We start from the raw sequence: 15788 nt of genomic DNA on the forward strand, positions 1-15788 counted from the left end.
CTTGAAGCAGAAGGGCTACACAGCACCACTGGAAAGCAGCCACGTGTTAATGTCCAGTTGTAAAAATGTCAGGGAGGAGAATTTGGTTAAAAGCCTTGCCTGGCTAGAGCTCAGGCTGAAAATCACCAGTTTCCTTTTGCTCCTCCCTAATCCTTTATAATTTCCTCTAATGCTTTACTCAAGCTTAGGACCATGAGCCTTTGGGGAGCAAAGCAAAGCCCATCTGTGGAGTCAGGAATCTGCCAGACCAAAGTAAAGGTCAATCTTGCTTTTACTATAACTTGGCATTTACATGACCTCAAATACTTGCTAACTGTATCAGCCGAAAATCACTTTGCATTATTGTGAATCACATGTCAAAGGAGAGATGTCAGGGATACTCTTTAAAACAGATGATGACTGGGCTCTTGCCAATGAAGAGAAGAAATAAAATAATAGGTAAGTTTCTTTATAATGAGCTTGCTCTAGAAGCTACATCAAAATGATCGTAATCATCTTGGGTCGGGAGGAAAAACATTTCGGAATGTCTTTTTTTTCAAAGATTTTATTTATTTTATTATAAGACATATAGGTAAAAACTTGAATATTCTGAAAAAGATAGAAAATGGTAATAAAATGGGCATTTTTCTTATTAAGAAACATGTTCATAAATATGCTTTATCAAATGTTAAAATGGTTGTTATTTTGCAAAATAATAATAAATAGAGCAGAGCTGTGGCATAAAAGGGTCAACCCAAAATGCTGGAAGTATTTATGTTTTGTGTTTTATAAAACTGCAGACCTTCGATTATATTTAAAAATTTGGTATTTTGCACTCCAGGTTCTCAATAATTTAGATTTTAAAAATATCTTTTTATGATGGCCCTATGATTTTAAAAATAATGCAACATAAAACGTGGTTTGACTAAATAGAATTTGATTAAAATAATTTTCCTTTAAATAAAAAATTATAAGACAACAGTAGTAAAGATATAGTTTTTGAACCCATTAGTGGTACACGTAGCAGTTCCCAATCCTATACACTTCTGGATCCCTGACTGTGGGCACTGAACAAAAATTGTTTACTAAGCTTCAGTTTCCAGCAAGTCCATCGTTTCTTTTCACAGCTTCATGGAGCAATAACAGTGAAGATCGTGATGAACCCAGTTCCGCAACCCTAGCTCCACAAATATAAGGTACAGAGAAAGAAGTTCTCCCTCCTTTGAAAAATTCCTTCGATGGCTTTCCTATATTTGTCTATGACCCACTGATCGGCCTCAAATTCACATAACAGAACACCAGGCAAAATTTTAATAATGAAAAATTCTTGTCTAGGCATTATTTTGTAGGCTTCAATTCTCTACTAGCCAAAGGAGAGAGGAAACACATGTGAACACCAACCATGTCCCCTAATGAGTCTTGGGTGTTCAAGCAGCAAAGGTCAGGCTTTTCCTGTAAATAAATACTGAGTCTTCACAAAGCTCTTTCATTTCTCATGCATTTTGCTGCCCATCAGCCTAGCACGTTAGTTCCCAGCTAATAACGGGGGAAGCCACATCTAACAATACTTAAGAATCCAATCTAATATAGATTACGGGTCCCAATGGCCTTCAGTGATGTCCGCTGGGGGACATTGGATGACTCCGGGTGCCTAGAGCACAGAGAGGTCATGGCAGGATTTGGACTTGAGCTTGAAGGCCATGTTCTTGTTGTTTTTGGCCACGATCTTGCCCCAGAAGCGCCTGGCTTTCCTGGGGATGCTCTCCCTCCTCTTCTGGTAGGCCAGCCGCCGCTCATTTTTCTCCTTGCTGTCCCGCCGGAGGCGGACCTGCCTCACAATGCCTTCAAACAGCTCCTTGACGTTGTGCTGGACAGCTGCAGAGGTCTCGATGAACTTGCAGTCGAACACCACAGCACACGCTCTCCCTTCTGGTGAGGAAAGGAGGGGAGAAGAAAGTCAGGGGGGCTGCAGAATATGACCCTACACACAGAAAGCCAAGCTGGATGAGTCCTAATTTTAAATGGTCCTCTAGGGAACTCTGAGTCAGTCATACATGCGATGGATACAAGAGGCCACTGGGACACATGTCCTCCCAGGGCTTAAACAGAAGGAAAGACTCTCACACGAAGGTTCCTGGAAACAGGAGAGGTGGGCTTTAGATCTGGCCCACTAAATTCACTGTGTGAAACTCCAATTTCGTCAAATATCGGAATATTAATTAGTCAAAGCCATAGCCTAAATTGATTCCCATAAGGAACTGGGTTGAATACTTTATAAACATTTTTTTAATGTTTACAACAATCTTTAAGAATACATTATCCCTTTCAGATAGGTGATGAGACTGGAGGGGAGAGAGGTGGTCCTTTAAAAACTTGAGGCAGTTCACATAGCCTGTAAGTGACAGGTGTGAATCCAGGCCTGCTTCACTCTCAAGTTCATGTTCTTTACTCTTTCTCCTGAGTCAGTTTCCTGAATTGAAAATAAGAATCTGACTATTTGACTTTCCTGTCTGAAAAAAAAATTTTTAAGCTTTGATGAGATATTTTGAAAAAAAATTGGAGAATTTCACACAGTACGATACAATTATGGCAATCTATCCAAACAAGCTTTTCTGAAAGTCTCATTTTCGAATGTTCTATTGTGTTCAATGACCAGGTGTCCAAGTTTTGGTTTGGAAAAAAATGACTACTGTAGACGGTCATTTCCTAAGAGTAAGACATTCCCAAGCTGGTTGGGTCAATTAAGTATTCAACAGGGTTCTTTTCTCCTGGGTGGAGCCTGGCAATGCAGTATTTTATTTTTTTACCATCGTACCAAATCTGTATTAGGCCAATAAAATTTTAAGGGCCCTCAAAGGCACTTGGGTGCCAACTCAACAAACAGGAATTATCCCTGAACCAAGTGCGACAAAGGATACGTGACACCATCAGACTGATGCCTTAACTGAAACTTAGGAAGCAAAGGGTAAGGGCTGGGAGGGTGTTTCTCGGGTCTACAGGAACCAGAGGCAACCAGAGTGGAATTCTTAATCTCAGTGAGACTCTCACAGTGCCCCTAAATCAAAGTTCCCGTCCTTCTTGCTTGAAGATGCTACTTTCACTTCCCAGGACTCTTGAGATCTCCCTGGAGAATAGAAAGGACAAGGAGCGAAGGCTGGGGACTGCCAGTAAACCCCTGAGCATGACCTCTTCCCTAAAGGAATTCCAGGGAAAGCCTTGGGGATAGGGAGATTGGAATCCTGCTGGTAGAACAGATGATCTGCTGGGAACGGGGGCACCTTAGAGAGTATACATAAAACTCCATGTGGCATTTTAATATGTCCCTGGTTCCAGCTTCATGAAAGAGGAAGGAAAGAACAACTGTTGGAAGGAAAATGCAGGTGACCCAGAGACAGTTTCTATGGTATTGGCACCACTCCTCTCACCTGATACAGACACTTCCCGGCACCGCACCAGGTCACTTTTATTGCCAACCAGAATTATAGGAATGTCCTCTGTCTGCCGGGCCCTGCGGAGCTGGATTCGAAGCTCAGATGCCTTCTCAAAGCTGGCTCGGTCCGTGATGGAGTAGACAATCAGGTAGGCATCCCCGACTTGCATGCAGTGGTCTTGGAGCCACTCATTCTCCCCCTGATAAAATGAGATCTCCCATGAGCTCAGACTTGCCGGGTAAATGAGGTGTTAGTTTGAAAGAGACAATGTGTTTATCCTAAAGTACCCTTGCTGATATGAGAAAGGAAGAAAACTCTCCAACCAACTCTCCAAAAGGCATCAGTCTTCCATGCCTACAAGATGTCTGTGACTGTAAAGACTCCTAGCTCAGACAGCACTGATGCCAAAAAGTTTTACTTTATGATTCCTCCTACAGCTTGAGTTGATAAATTATACAAAGAGTCTGCCAAACAATATTTCCAATTTTATTTAAACTACCAAAAATGAGTCCTTCCTGGCTTCCATAAAACTCTTTTGCCCGTAAGTGACAAAATGAAGAATCCTTTTGTTAGCATAGGAGGGTTCTTAATAAACAGAAGGTCTAGCAAATGGGTTCAGAAACCCCAAACCTTTAAAAAACAAATGTTGAAAACTAGTAGTGGGAGTGTCAGCTTCATATAATATGTTTTTATGTAGTTTAAAATTATCATCCATACTTACTGGCGCTTTCCCTAAAACAAACACACTTTTTTGTATTCTTGAATAGAACTAAAGGCAAATCACTGCAACTTGCTTGTTATTCAGAGCTCATTTATGAACGACTTGTTCCTTAGAACAGTTTCATTCTTCAGAAGTAAATGCTTTTAATCAAGAAAATGAGTCCACCTCATCTGCAACATCAAAAAGGGCAATGTCGCCCTTGCCCCAAACAGCCTGTTGGAAGGCAGGCCCTGAAAGGAATTTACAGAGAGCTACAGGCTCTGCATACCTTATTTTCCCACATGTCCAGGAGTATAATTGTTGCACTTTCCCCATCAACAATCAGTGTTCGCTCATATGTATCTTCTGGAAAAGAAAGAACAGTGATCCTGGAGGCAGGCAAATAGGCAACACTTTTCTGTAAAAGGGTGTAGAAAATTATGCCAGAAAATAAACTTACTAAATATGCAATTAATTACGTAAATATACAGAGTAAACTGTGTAAATATTCACACAGGCAAATTATTTTTTTAATCACCTTCAACAACATTCTACGTATATTCCTCCAGTATTCTGCTTAGTAATAAGGAGAACACCTACATCTTCTGAACGTGTATACCTAAATGCTTGAAATGAAAGGCATTTGTTTTCATCATTTCTATACCTTTTATGTAGTAAAGGCATTCATGAGAATAAACTCACTTTACTGCTTTTGACTCACAGTCCACGGACGGTGCCGTGAGAAACCCTAACTGCCCAGCAGAACTGTAAACCCAGCTCATAAGCCTTCCATGGAAACCCACTGCACCTTTCAGTGGGGTGATTACTGAACATTCACTGGCCATTTCAGGAGCTTTCAGCTCAGAGACATTTCTCCTCTTTTGAGATGTGCAAGAAAAAAATCTTGAAACTAGCCCTGCTTTGGCGAAGTTTTCTTCGTTAAAAAAAAAAATACAGTTCCCTAGGAATAAACAGCCTTGTTTTTCCATCTTAAGTAGAACAGAAGTGCAGTCTCCAGCTCTACTTAGTAATGGAAACCTTCCCCCTGCACTTGAGCCCAGATGGAATGCAAGCGAAGGGTGAATGCAGTACAAAGGGCCAGAGCAGCTCCATCCCAGAAAACTCAGTGGGAGTGGGGAGAGGGGGGATTAACTGAGTTAACTGGGATTTTTGCAAGAGAGATTCCCACCAGTCCCACACAATTGAACCCATACCCACTCTATTGTCACAATGAGGTTTCCTGTTTTGAATTTTACCATTTGAGAATTATGATCTTCATAATGATTTTTTGCCATTTTTCTTGCTGTTCCTTTTGCCTGGAATCTGTTCTCTCAAATATCGAACACTTGTTCCCTCATCTCCTTCTGAGGGATGTGTTCCCTGACCATCTATTTAGAATTCCATCGCCTCTCTGCTACCAATAATCCTTACTCCCTTCCTTGTTTCATTTTTCTTCATTGTGCTGACTGCCACCTAACATGAATCCATTTAACTTATTTTATTATTTTTTGTCCCTCTCGCCTTCCAGAATGTTAAGGCAGAGACTTGCATCTATGCCGTTTACTGCTATTTCCCCCAGCACCCAGGACAGCGCCTGGTAGGTTGCAGGTGCTCAGTAAATACTTATCAAATGAATGAATAAATGATAAATATAGCATTGTGGCTTGTGAGCACAAGCAAACCTGAATTCAAATCTGGGTGCCATCTCTTATTAACTGTTTGGCTCAGGACTGCTTACTTAAGTTCTCTGAGCCTCAGTTTCTTCATATGTGAAATGGGATTGATAACAGTATCCACACCTCAGGGCTGTGACAGTTACATATATTAAGCCTGGGCACAAAGTAGGAATGCAATAAGTGTTAGCTGTTATCATCACTTCTTCAGATGGAGGAAGTTGGCTCCTGCCATACTTGCCATTCCCTACCATAGGTAAATCCTAGCTTAAGAGCCCTGCATTGTAGGAACCAGGGCACTTCCTGTTTCATAATAGTGAGGGGTTTATAAAAAGCAATGCTCCTGGTTCAATGTTTCTTCCTCTAAGAATTAGAATCAGGAGAGGGAAAGAAAAGAAAATATGGACAAATGAGAATAAAATTAGCCAGGAATGGCTCTTTCTGTCAGTTTTCCCATCTCTTTAGGTGTCATTCTTCTAAATGATGTTAACAGTTTCCCACTGGGGGATTTTAAATCTATTATTCCCATAATGTCTGCCATCCACAATATATATCACGAATGGGATCACAGTGGAATGCCTAATTTGGCTTACTAGAGGTCCTCATGACCTCAACAGGCAATTTTATACAACCAAGTGCAAATCATCAAAGTTTGAGCAGCACAGATGGGGGTAGGGGGCGGGGGAGCTGACTGCCCCTTACCACCTCAGAGTTTTTCTCTTTTCTCTGAAAGACCTCCCTGCACTCAGAAAACTCAAAAAAGCACTTTCTCTGCCCTCAGCTCATCACTCACCACGCAACAGTAGGCACAAGAGATTCATTTCAATCCTTAGTAGTTCAGACGGAAACATACTGTATTCCAATAGCTAAGGGGAAAAGCAAACTCAAACTTCCTCTTGGTTTACGAGGTACCAGAAGAAATCTAGAGAAAAAGTGGACTGAAGATTCCAGCTGCAAAAATAAGGCCAAACTGCTTTTCTGTTCTGGAAAGTTCCTGACAGGATCATTCTGACTGGACTTACCTCTGCCTGAAAGTCATTGTGCCGAAAACCCAAAAGCCTAAAGCAATACACCTCTGCCCTGCTTTGTGCATATGCCCTGCACCTGGGCTTATGTATCACCTCTGGCCACATGCCCCAAGGATTTCTCACTCAAAGCATCCTGCTTGAGAGCCTTCTGCGACCAGGAGAGGACCTGCTTGCAACCAAAGCTCTATTTTCTCTTCCTCTCTTAGTCCCCACCTTTCAGCCTTTTCAAGGGTTAACTGGGTGAGAAGAGGGGAAATAAAAGAATATAAAATTCTGGAAGAGTCCTTTGAAATCTGCTCTGGGTGAAGGTGTATGGAGAAAGGGTTAAGGCCTATTGGCTTATAAGGCTTTTCAGTAACCTGGTCTGGGGAGTCCTCATTCTTCCAGCCCTCTCCATGAAAGCCAGGGGTGTGTACTCACACCCTGTGTAGCAAGAGAGATCATCCTGAGGTGTGGGATGGAGTTTGTTGTCTGCAGCCATCTTCCCTGGACTAGCGCACCCCGATTTGTCTCTCTGCATCTGACCCCCACTGTGCCTGGAGGACCATCCTGCTCGAGACTGGCTCAAGCGCTGTGTGTGAACCTGCCCAAGAGTTCTCTTACCCGCTAGAACCGGCTAAGGCAGCCCCTCGAAAGTTCTGAGGCTCCGGCAACCCTCTCCCCTCAAAACTCTCAACTGGGGCTTCCCTGGTGGCGCAGTGGTTGAGAGTCCGCCTGCCGATGCAGGGGACGCGGGTTCGTGCCCCGGTCCGGGAGGGTCCCGCATGCCGCTGAGCGGCTGGGCCCGTGAGCCGTGGCCGCTGCGCCTGCGCGTCCGGAGCCTGTGCTCCGCGGCAGGAGGGGCCACAGCGGTGAGAGGCCCGCGTACCGCAAAAAAAAAAAAAAAAAACAAAAAAAAACTCTCAACTGCTTTCAGCTTTCAGAGCGCAGAGGATCCCAACGAACCCTAAAGGAACTCCTGCTTACGAATACTGCCCTATCCTCTAGTGGCTCACGTCTCCTCTGCACATATCACGGGGCCCCAGCCAAGAGGGACCAAAGTGGATGAGGACTTCAAGCAATGAAAGGTCCAGTTGTGGAAGATAAGCCCAAGGAAAGGAACCAACAGATTCAGAATCAGCTCTCACTAATGTTCGTTCACTCGGTACTTACTGTGTGCCAGGCACCTGTTATCCTCTTAATACACTTTGAATAGTTATTGTCTCTATTTTACTAATAAGGACGCTTAAGGAGGGTAAGTTTCTTGTCTCCAGGGCACCTAGCTAAGTCAGTGTCAAAACTGGGGTCCAAACTCACATCATCAGGCTACGAGTCCGGTGCTCTCTCCTGTACTCCCTGTGCACACGTGCAATGCCTTCCACCTACCTCAGGGCTTCCAAAACCTAGTGGTCCTTAGGGTCCAGCTCAGAGACCACCACTTCCATGAGCCCTTTTCTGATTTTCACAGCCAGAAGTAATATTTATTTTCTCCTCTGAATTCCCACAGCACTGCCCTTGTACCTCTTTGAAGACACTTATCACATCCTATCGATTTATAGCTGATCTCTACTGCATATACTGTAAGCATCTTTAAGGAAGAAGCCCCGTGACTCTTTGTATGTCCTCAGAGTGTCCCATCAAGCTCCACGGTATAGGTTCAGTAACTGTTTAGGGATGAATGGATGGATGGATGAATGAATGAACGGCATTAAGCGTGCACAGAGAGTCATAAGATTATTGCAATATAATCTTAACAACATCCATCTTTATTTGGAGAAATGATGATGAGAGTATTGTGTAGTTTTTTTCTTATGGTTAATGCTGAAAAAAGAACAATGCAGTGAAATGCCGTGGAAAACCCTCTCCTTGGGAAACATAAAAGCCAACTAGTGATTCCAATAGCCACCTATATGTAAGGGCTGTAACCCTAGACAGTATAAATTTAGTTACTCAAATAGGACACATTAGGTAGGATGAGTCAGCTGAGAAGCTTCTTGTTGCCCAAGTTTCCCTCTTTGAGGAGATAAGGAAAGGATTCTACCAACTGCCCCCTCTCCCTATTAAACAAAGAAGCTTCCCAGATACCGAAGCCTGCCTTCTCAAGTTTCAGGGATGGGTCAATCTTCTTAATACTCTATGCCTATGGGGATACTGCCCTCTGGATAGATACCACTGCACTCTAATAGACAAACATTTTTGAAAGTCTGTTATCCACTAACTGTTTCAATTCCTCCCTCCTAAAGAAACAAACAAAAACTCTTGGTTGGTCTCTCCTTTATATCCGTCTCCAAAGCACTTTATTGTTACTTCTTAAGGTATTCATATAATTTTATCCTGCTCTGAATTATAGCCACTGACACTTAGCTCCTTCCTAAGAGGGTATGTATGGTGTACCTCGTTCATCAAAGAAATCAATGTTCCATCAGTGAGTCATCGTTTAAAGCCAGTTCGGAGCTGCCTCATGAAGCAGTGAACTCCCGGACAATGGAAGAATAAACATTTAGTAGAAATGGGCTGACAGTAGTGAGGAAGGAGTAGGATTTCTGTGCATGAAGTAGAGGGCAGAACCGAGTCATCGCTAAGACATCTTCCTACTCCGGAAGTCTGTGATTCAGCTGTGAGTTGCAACTGAGCGTAGAGACAGACATGGTCTGTCTCTACGCTCAGCCGAGAACTGGAAGGCTCTTCCTTCATTTCTGCAGCTGCAAACAGGGACACACAGCGACCCTGGCATTGTCTCAGACAGGAGCCGTGGCTGAAAGACACTGTATGAAAACCATCGACTATTAGGATCCTCATCTCACTTCCCAGAATGTAGTGCTATGCTTTACACATATTTGAGGAATATGTGAATTTTTGAGACTGTGTCACCTCAAATTAGTTTTGGAAATCAAGGCTTAAATAATAAATATTTTAAATGAGATTGTACAGGGAAAGTTGTCTTGAAAAACTGTAAGACTCTATACAAATATATGTATCATCATTGTTGTATTTCACTATTTTTTTTAAATGTGCTATTTAAAATACAGATTTTAAATGACTTTATACCCTCAAAAGCCTCTAATATTGCGATAAACAAACTAGTGAATTCATCCTAACAGTTTTTCAAATCGGTTTGGTTTTAGGTGTCACCATGGAAAAAGGCTGTGTCTACACTCAGTTCTCGAAAGGTCCAGGTCAGAAACGGCAAAAGCCAGAGGTGGGATCCTGACCCTCTGGCTCTGCCCTCTATAATCTGTCTCCCCAGTCCCTTTAGAGCTGGAATCTAAGAAATTCCCTTTCTGGCCCAGGTTCTACCTACGAGCATTTTCATTTTCTTGTCCCAGGGGCTCATGCCAGTGCTTCTGTGGGGACTCAGCTCCCGAGCCAGAGCCAAGAATGCATAACCGCAGTTCCCAGCTCTGCAGATAAATGACCCACCTACTCGCTCTTTCTCCTGGACCACTGCTGACCACAGAAGCCCGCTGGGGCTGGTCCACCTACCTCCCAGCATTTCGCAGTCACTGTCCATGCTGTCATGCACGCCTGCAAAGATGCTGGCCAGAGTGGACTTGCCCACCCCCTGCTCCCCTATGAGAACCACCCGGTAGTAGGTGTTCCCGGACTCGGAGGAGATGACTGAGTCCGTGGAGTCGGAGGACCAGCTCCGGCGGCAGTGGTCCTCGGGGGCAGCAGAGTGACGGTTGCGCTGGCTGTACTGGTGGGGCTCTTTCTGGACCATCAGATGCCTGGCATCGGCTGGGATGCTCCAGCGCTGCTGCTGCGGCTGCATGCCCACAGTGCCCTGACGCATGGTGACATTATTCAGAGTCATCGTTGGGTCCTAGAGAGCAAAGCAGCCAAGGTGTTAGCATTAGGAAGCATGAGTGAGAGCTCAGGGGGCTTAAACACAGTCATCAGTGATGTTCTATTACATAAGGTGAGACCCAAGTAACCCTAACACAAGGAACACCAATGAAGCCGTCAATAGGCTTTCAACCGAACACACACACACACACACACACACACACACTCTGTTACCAGCTCCTCAGGCAGATTGTCACTTGCAAAGAGGAAAAAATGCCATTAATATCCCCCACTGCCCTGGGGCTTCCTCCATCTTCAAGGAAGCCTGGGGATTCCCCACTCAGAGCTGGCACAGAGGCAGCCAGAAGGAACCAACAGCCTCCAGAGATGGCTTGAAAAGCAACAAGTTAATGCAGCTGGGGACCAGCTGGCCAGATTAGCTGCTCTTGTCTAAACATGGCTCTTAATTGCACCAGCATCCAGTGGGCCTCAGTGGGAAACACGTGACAATGACATCACTCCCCCTGGCTGGACTGGACAAGCGATTATTGGAACTTCCATGTTTAGTAAAGTTGCCCGGATGCTCCCCAGCTGCCTGAATTAGCTATTATTTGGGGGGGCGGGGGGGAAGAATTTGTTTGAGGTTTACGCCTCAGCTCTGCCCTCCTGTCCACGGATATCACATTTAAAACATCCCAGCCCCATGCCTTGTCTTTCTGGCAGGGAAACGACCCGCTCAGGTTCAGACCTGTCAAATTCGCAGAGAAAATGCTTCACTCTTATTAAACCATGTCCGCTTCAAGAGTTCCTTAATTCAACTCAGATTTCCACCTTTCTGAAGCACATCAGGTCAAAGACTCTCCCCAAAGACATTCAACAACTTCGCTACAACTTTCCCTTTCCCCAGGGAAAGTTGCACGGAGGTCCCCCTTGCACGGAGGTCTGTACTCCCAGGCTCCTTGAGATAAAGTAGGAGCGTTCTTATTTGAATCAGCAAGATTCACTCGGGAGAGCGAGAAATGCGCAGACACTCCCCTTCCCACGCTCACCCCCACCCTCCACACCCCAACCCGTCGATGACCCTAAGTACGACCCTGACCGCGATGATCAGCCGGGTTTTTTAATCTCACGAGCAGCGCCCCCGTTGGCCGACTTGAATTCAAACAACCAGAGCCTGACGGCTGCCCTCTGACCACAGCCTGTAGGAGGAGGTGGCCCTCTTCCTGAACTGAAGCAAGGAACCTGCTGATGACAGATGGCATCCTTTGCACCTTAAACTTTGCCCCCGACCTGGAAAACCACAGTGCGGACAGCACGTTCCGAAGGCTCTTTTCTCAACTTAGAAAGTTCTGCGGGCTGGGAACGCCCATCCCTTCCCCAACCAGCCCCCCAACCCTCTCCAGAGTCGGGAGGGCCCCCGCGGGCCGCCTGGCTTACTTGGGCGTCCGAGGGTCGGTGAGCGCTGTGATGCTGGGGCCGCCGAGCGCAAGGGTGCTCGCGCGTTGCCGCCGCCTGTGCCTCCGCCGGAGCCCGCCGCCCGCAGCCGCCGCGGCCCCGCGGTTTATACCGGCCCGGCCGACCCGCGCCGGGGCTTTTCCGTGACGTCAGCGCCCCCGCCGGGAGGGGCCGGCTGTGCAGCAAACCCGGACTTGCAGCCACTTCACTGAATCAGTTACTCGCCATCATGTGACCCCACTCTCCCCTTTTAAAAAATAACGACAGTTCAATCCCGGGCTCCTTTGTTTTATTTTATTTTGACCAGGTGGACACAGGAAGGTGAGAAAATACACTAAGTGCCACATAATCGCGCTTCCCAGGAAAACACTTGCGAGCTGTCCGGATAAAGGATGGAGGAAGGGGCAGGTTTGAATTGGAAACCCAGTTTCGCCAGAAAACAAAACAGGGATCCGCCGGGCGCGCGTGGAGATTTAGCCCTTCGGATGGGGCTGGAGCCACCTTGAGCGGTCACGGCTTGTGTTAGCCGCATCTTCTGCAAGGAAAACAGCCTCTTCTGCTCCTTTTCCTTTCTTCCTGGAAGAGGGATGGAGGGGAGCCCCACACTGCTCTGTTTCCCTCCTCTGACAGGGACCCAGAGAGAAGGGGCCAGAGGAAGTTGAGGAAAGGGGACAAGACCTTGAAAAGGTCTTGAAAAATAACCTAATTAAGGATCCAAGCAGATTGTGCTAAATGTTGCCGGCGCTCCCGCTCTGGACCGGGATTCTGAGGCTCCTCAACCAGGGAATTAATCAGCGTCGCGTTCGGCAGCATCTCTGTACCAGGCTCCCTGGCATGGCTGGGCTTGGTCTTGGAGCCAGTTCTCCACCCATGGGAGGAGCCCTGAGCCAGAAATGGGGCCCAAGTCCCCCGAATGAGTCCTGTGAGTAAAGGGCACAGGGTAGTAATACAATAGCCACTTCTACTACCATTTACTGAGTACCTCTGAGTTCTTATACTCAGTGGGTACTGTTAGGCCTCTGCAGTACCTCGAACTTTACTACAATTTGGCAAGGTGGGTATAGTGCCACTCCCATTCCATGGAGGAGAAAAATGACAACACAGCCAGAGAGCTTGCCCAAGGTCACACAGCTCGGATAAGTGGCAGCGTCAGGATTCAAAGCCTGGCTTGCCCAGCTGAAGGGATTCAGTGACTTCTTTCTGGGCACATGGGCATTTCCCAGACACTGTGTTTGCAGATGACACTGGCCTTTCTAATGCATCCATCCATCCACTTTTCCAGCCAGCTTCTTCTCTGGGTTGGCTGGTGGCTCCGGAAAACAAGCCAGAGGCACCAGCATCTATTCGAGTGGCCGGACTCTGCTGTGAATAGGGCCCATGTTCCGTTATCCTGCAGCACTTATCTGCTCTGGGGATTATCCAAGTGACCAGCTGCTGAGACATGCCAGGCCCCAAGCTGGCAAAGGTGAAATCCACAGAGGAATGAAAACTTAGAGATCTCTCAGTCCTACATGCCCTGGCCTCCCCCAACCTCCTACTTATTTTATATGTGAGGAAGCTGATACCCGGAGGAGTGACTACCACTCAGTTAGTAATTAGCAGAGCTGGAACCAGAACCTGGGTGTCATAATTTCCTGGATGGTTTCCATCATTTCCATCGAGTTTTCCTTCTGGGCTTAACCAGGAGGGGATGGCTACAGATGTGGGGAAAGGAGAAGAGTGGGGGGTCAGGGAGGGACAGAGAGAGAGAGAAGGCGGGAAGGACACCATCCAAAAGTCTTCCGCTGGCTCCATGCTAAAATACATGTAACACGTGAATCATTGGTACTTCAGAATTATCCATGCTTTTTCCATGCTGAGCCTCCGACTCTGTCAACTGGTCTCAACAGAAACATTATGTGCGGTAAAAACTAAGAATAAATCAGAGTATATAAGCATATCATCTACCTCTCCATTCTACTTTTGCCCATTGATAAGAACTTAATTCTTCCCATTAATAAGAACCTAATTCTATGTCTAGGCAATATCCACTCTGAACTATTTTTCATCGGTATATGTGAGGCATGCGGAAAGAAAACCAACTCTAAAGACGGGGGAGGGGGACTTTCAGTCCACTATTGATTCGGTAGGTACAGCAATGTTGTGTTCGAATAATAGAATCTGCCTTCTTAAATTTTCTGTCCCACAAGAAGCCAGATGAGAAAACAACTACTTAGGAAAAGTTTCAACTGAATGGCAGTTAAGTTGGAGTGAATATTAGACAAAAGTCAGTTATACCTCGCAAAGCACATTTGACAGCCAAGCGTTATCCGGCAGAGTCCCAGCTACCTCATCCAAGATTCCAGCTCACTGAGACCATCTGAGGTTATAGAGATGAAGAAAAAAAGGTGGAATCAGGGAATTTGGGCCGATAGCAAGTTCCGAAGAAGAAAAATTGGCAGAATATTGTAGTTTCTTATTCTATGAATTATTCCATCTGTATTCCTTCTGCAGACATTTGAAGGCTTCCTCAGATTTTATCTAACAGAGAAAAGCGTGGGGCTAGGAGACAGAACTCCAAACAAAAAGAACTAATATTTACTGACCAATGCACATACCTTATCTCAGTTCATCCTCATCACCACTGCATCTACCCATGTTTCATGGATGAAGATGCTGAGGAATGAGGTCAAATAACTTGTTCAAGGTCACAGAGCCAATAGGTAGCAGAGCTGCACACTCTGGGTCCACAGCATTAACCACTATTGTTTAGAGTAAGGGATACACTTCAGCCCTATTCTCATGCTAGCCCCACCTCAGCCCAGCTCCTTCCTAACCCCCCTCAAAAGAGAAGGAGTTTTTATTTGATTGGCCAAAGCCCATGACCTTCATTGCGCCCCATATTAATGGGGAAGGTCTCTCTCTCCTTAAAGGCATGAACCACGCTGTTCTCTGTCTTTTCTCTGGGTCCTATGCCTGGGTGAGAAGGTAAACTTGGGGTTCTTTTGAGGGCCTGACTATCTCTCTTGTCTTTGTCACTGTCACTCTTTGTCTCAGCATAGAGACCTGTGCAACTACCCCATGACTTCAAAAAGGGGATGAGAGAGAGAGGAAGAGGTGGGGAAGGAGGGGAAGAACTTTTGACCAGGGCTGGGACTGAGGCATAAGGGATTTGCACAACCAAAAATGTCATATTACTTTGAACCTCATCCCTTGAAAATTCTAGGGAAGACAAGATGATGGGTAGGCCCAGGACACGTACGTCCTTGGGTCTGTAATATTATCCTAAAAGCCATAAAATCACTCAATCTTTAACATATACTTCCTCATCTATACCGGAGACTTACTGCAACCAAGGTCATGCTTACTCACGCCACCAAGTCAGTGCTACTCAGCGATAAAGTGACACCATCCATCTTCACCACCAACAAAGAGAAGTTATAGACTGGACACTGAAGAGGTGGTAAAAGAAATGGGTTTGGTTTTTATTGCTTTTTAAACGCTTTGCATTTTGATGCCTTTAGGCAAAGCATGTTCTCTAATTCCCCCACAGTCCTCACTACTCCCTGATGTCTTCTACTCCAGCCAGCTTCTCTCATTTAGATTATCTACCTGGCCCCCAGAGGCACTTGCCTTTGTGACCCCTGCAAGGACTGAAAGAAAAAATAGGGGATTCAGCATTAGAAAAGCAAGTTCAAACCTCGGCCTTTCCTCTTTGGTCATCCTGGGGATGTCACCAAACCCCAGAGGTCTTGGCTTCTGCTGCTGTGAGGACTAA

General features: G+C 45.6%; 1 protein-coding gene across 2 annotated transcripts; it reads right to left on the bottom strand.

The window, feature by feature from the left end:
* Positions 1-253: 253 nt before the first annotated feature.
* GEM (GTP binding protein overexpressed in skeletal muscle) lies at positions 254-12268 on the bottom strand. Of its 2 annotated transcripts, none has more exons than XM_027131407.1 (5): positions 12014-12256; positions 10274-10613; positions 4400-4476; positions 3405-3609; positions 254-1908 (listed from the first exon to the last, which is right to left on the bottom strand). In XM_027131407.1, the coding sequence occupies exons 2-5, from the start codon at positions 10602-10604 to the stop codon at positions 1631-1633; spliced, it is 891 nt and encodes a 296-aa protein (XP_026987208.1). In that variant the 5' UTR covers positions 10605-10613; positions 12014-12256; the 3' UTR covers positions 254-1630. The 2 variants fall into 2 exon arrangements, with proteins under 2 accessions (XP_026987208.1, XP_026987207.1); XM_027131406.1 differs by having other exon boundaries at positions 537-1908; positions 10211-10613; positions 12014-12268.
* Between the last annotated feature and the right edge of the window lie 3520 nt (positions 12269-15788).

The sequence above is a fragment of the Aethalodelphis obliquidens genome, unplaced genomic scaffold, assembly GCF_003676395.1.
Source record: "Aethalodelphis obliquidens isolate GAN/ISIS:26980383/991018 unplaced genomic scaffold, ASM367639v1 scaffold39, whole genome shotgun sequence".
Lineage (NCBI taxonomy): Eukaryota > Metazoa > Chordata > Mammalia > Artiodactyla > Delphinidae > Aethalodelphis > Aethalodelphis obliquidens.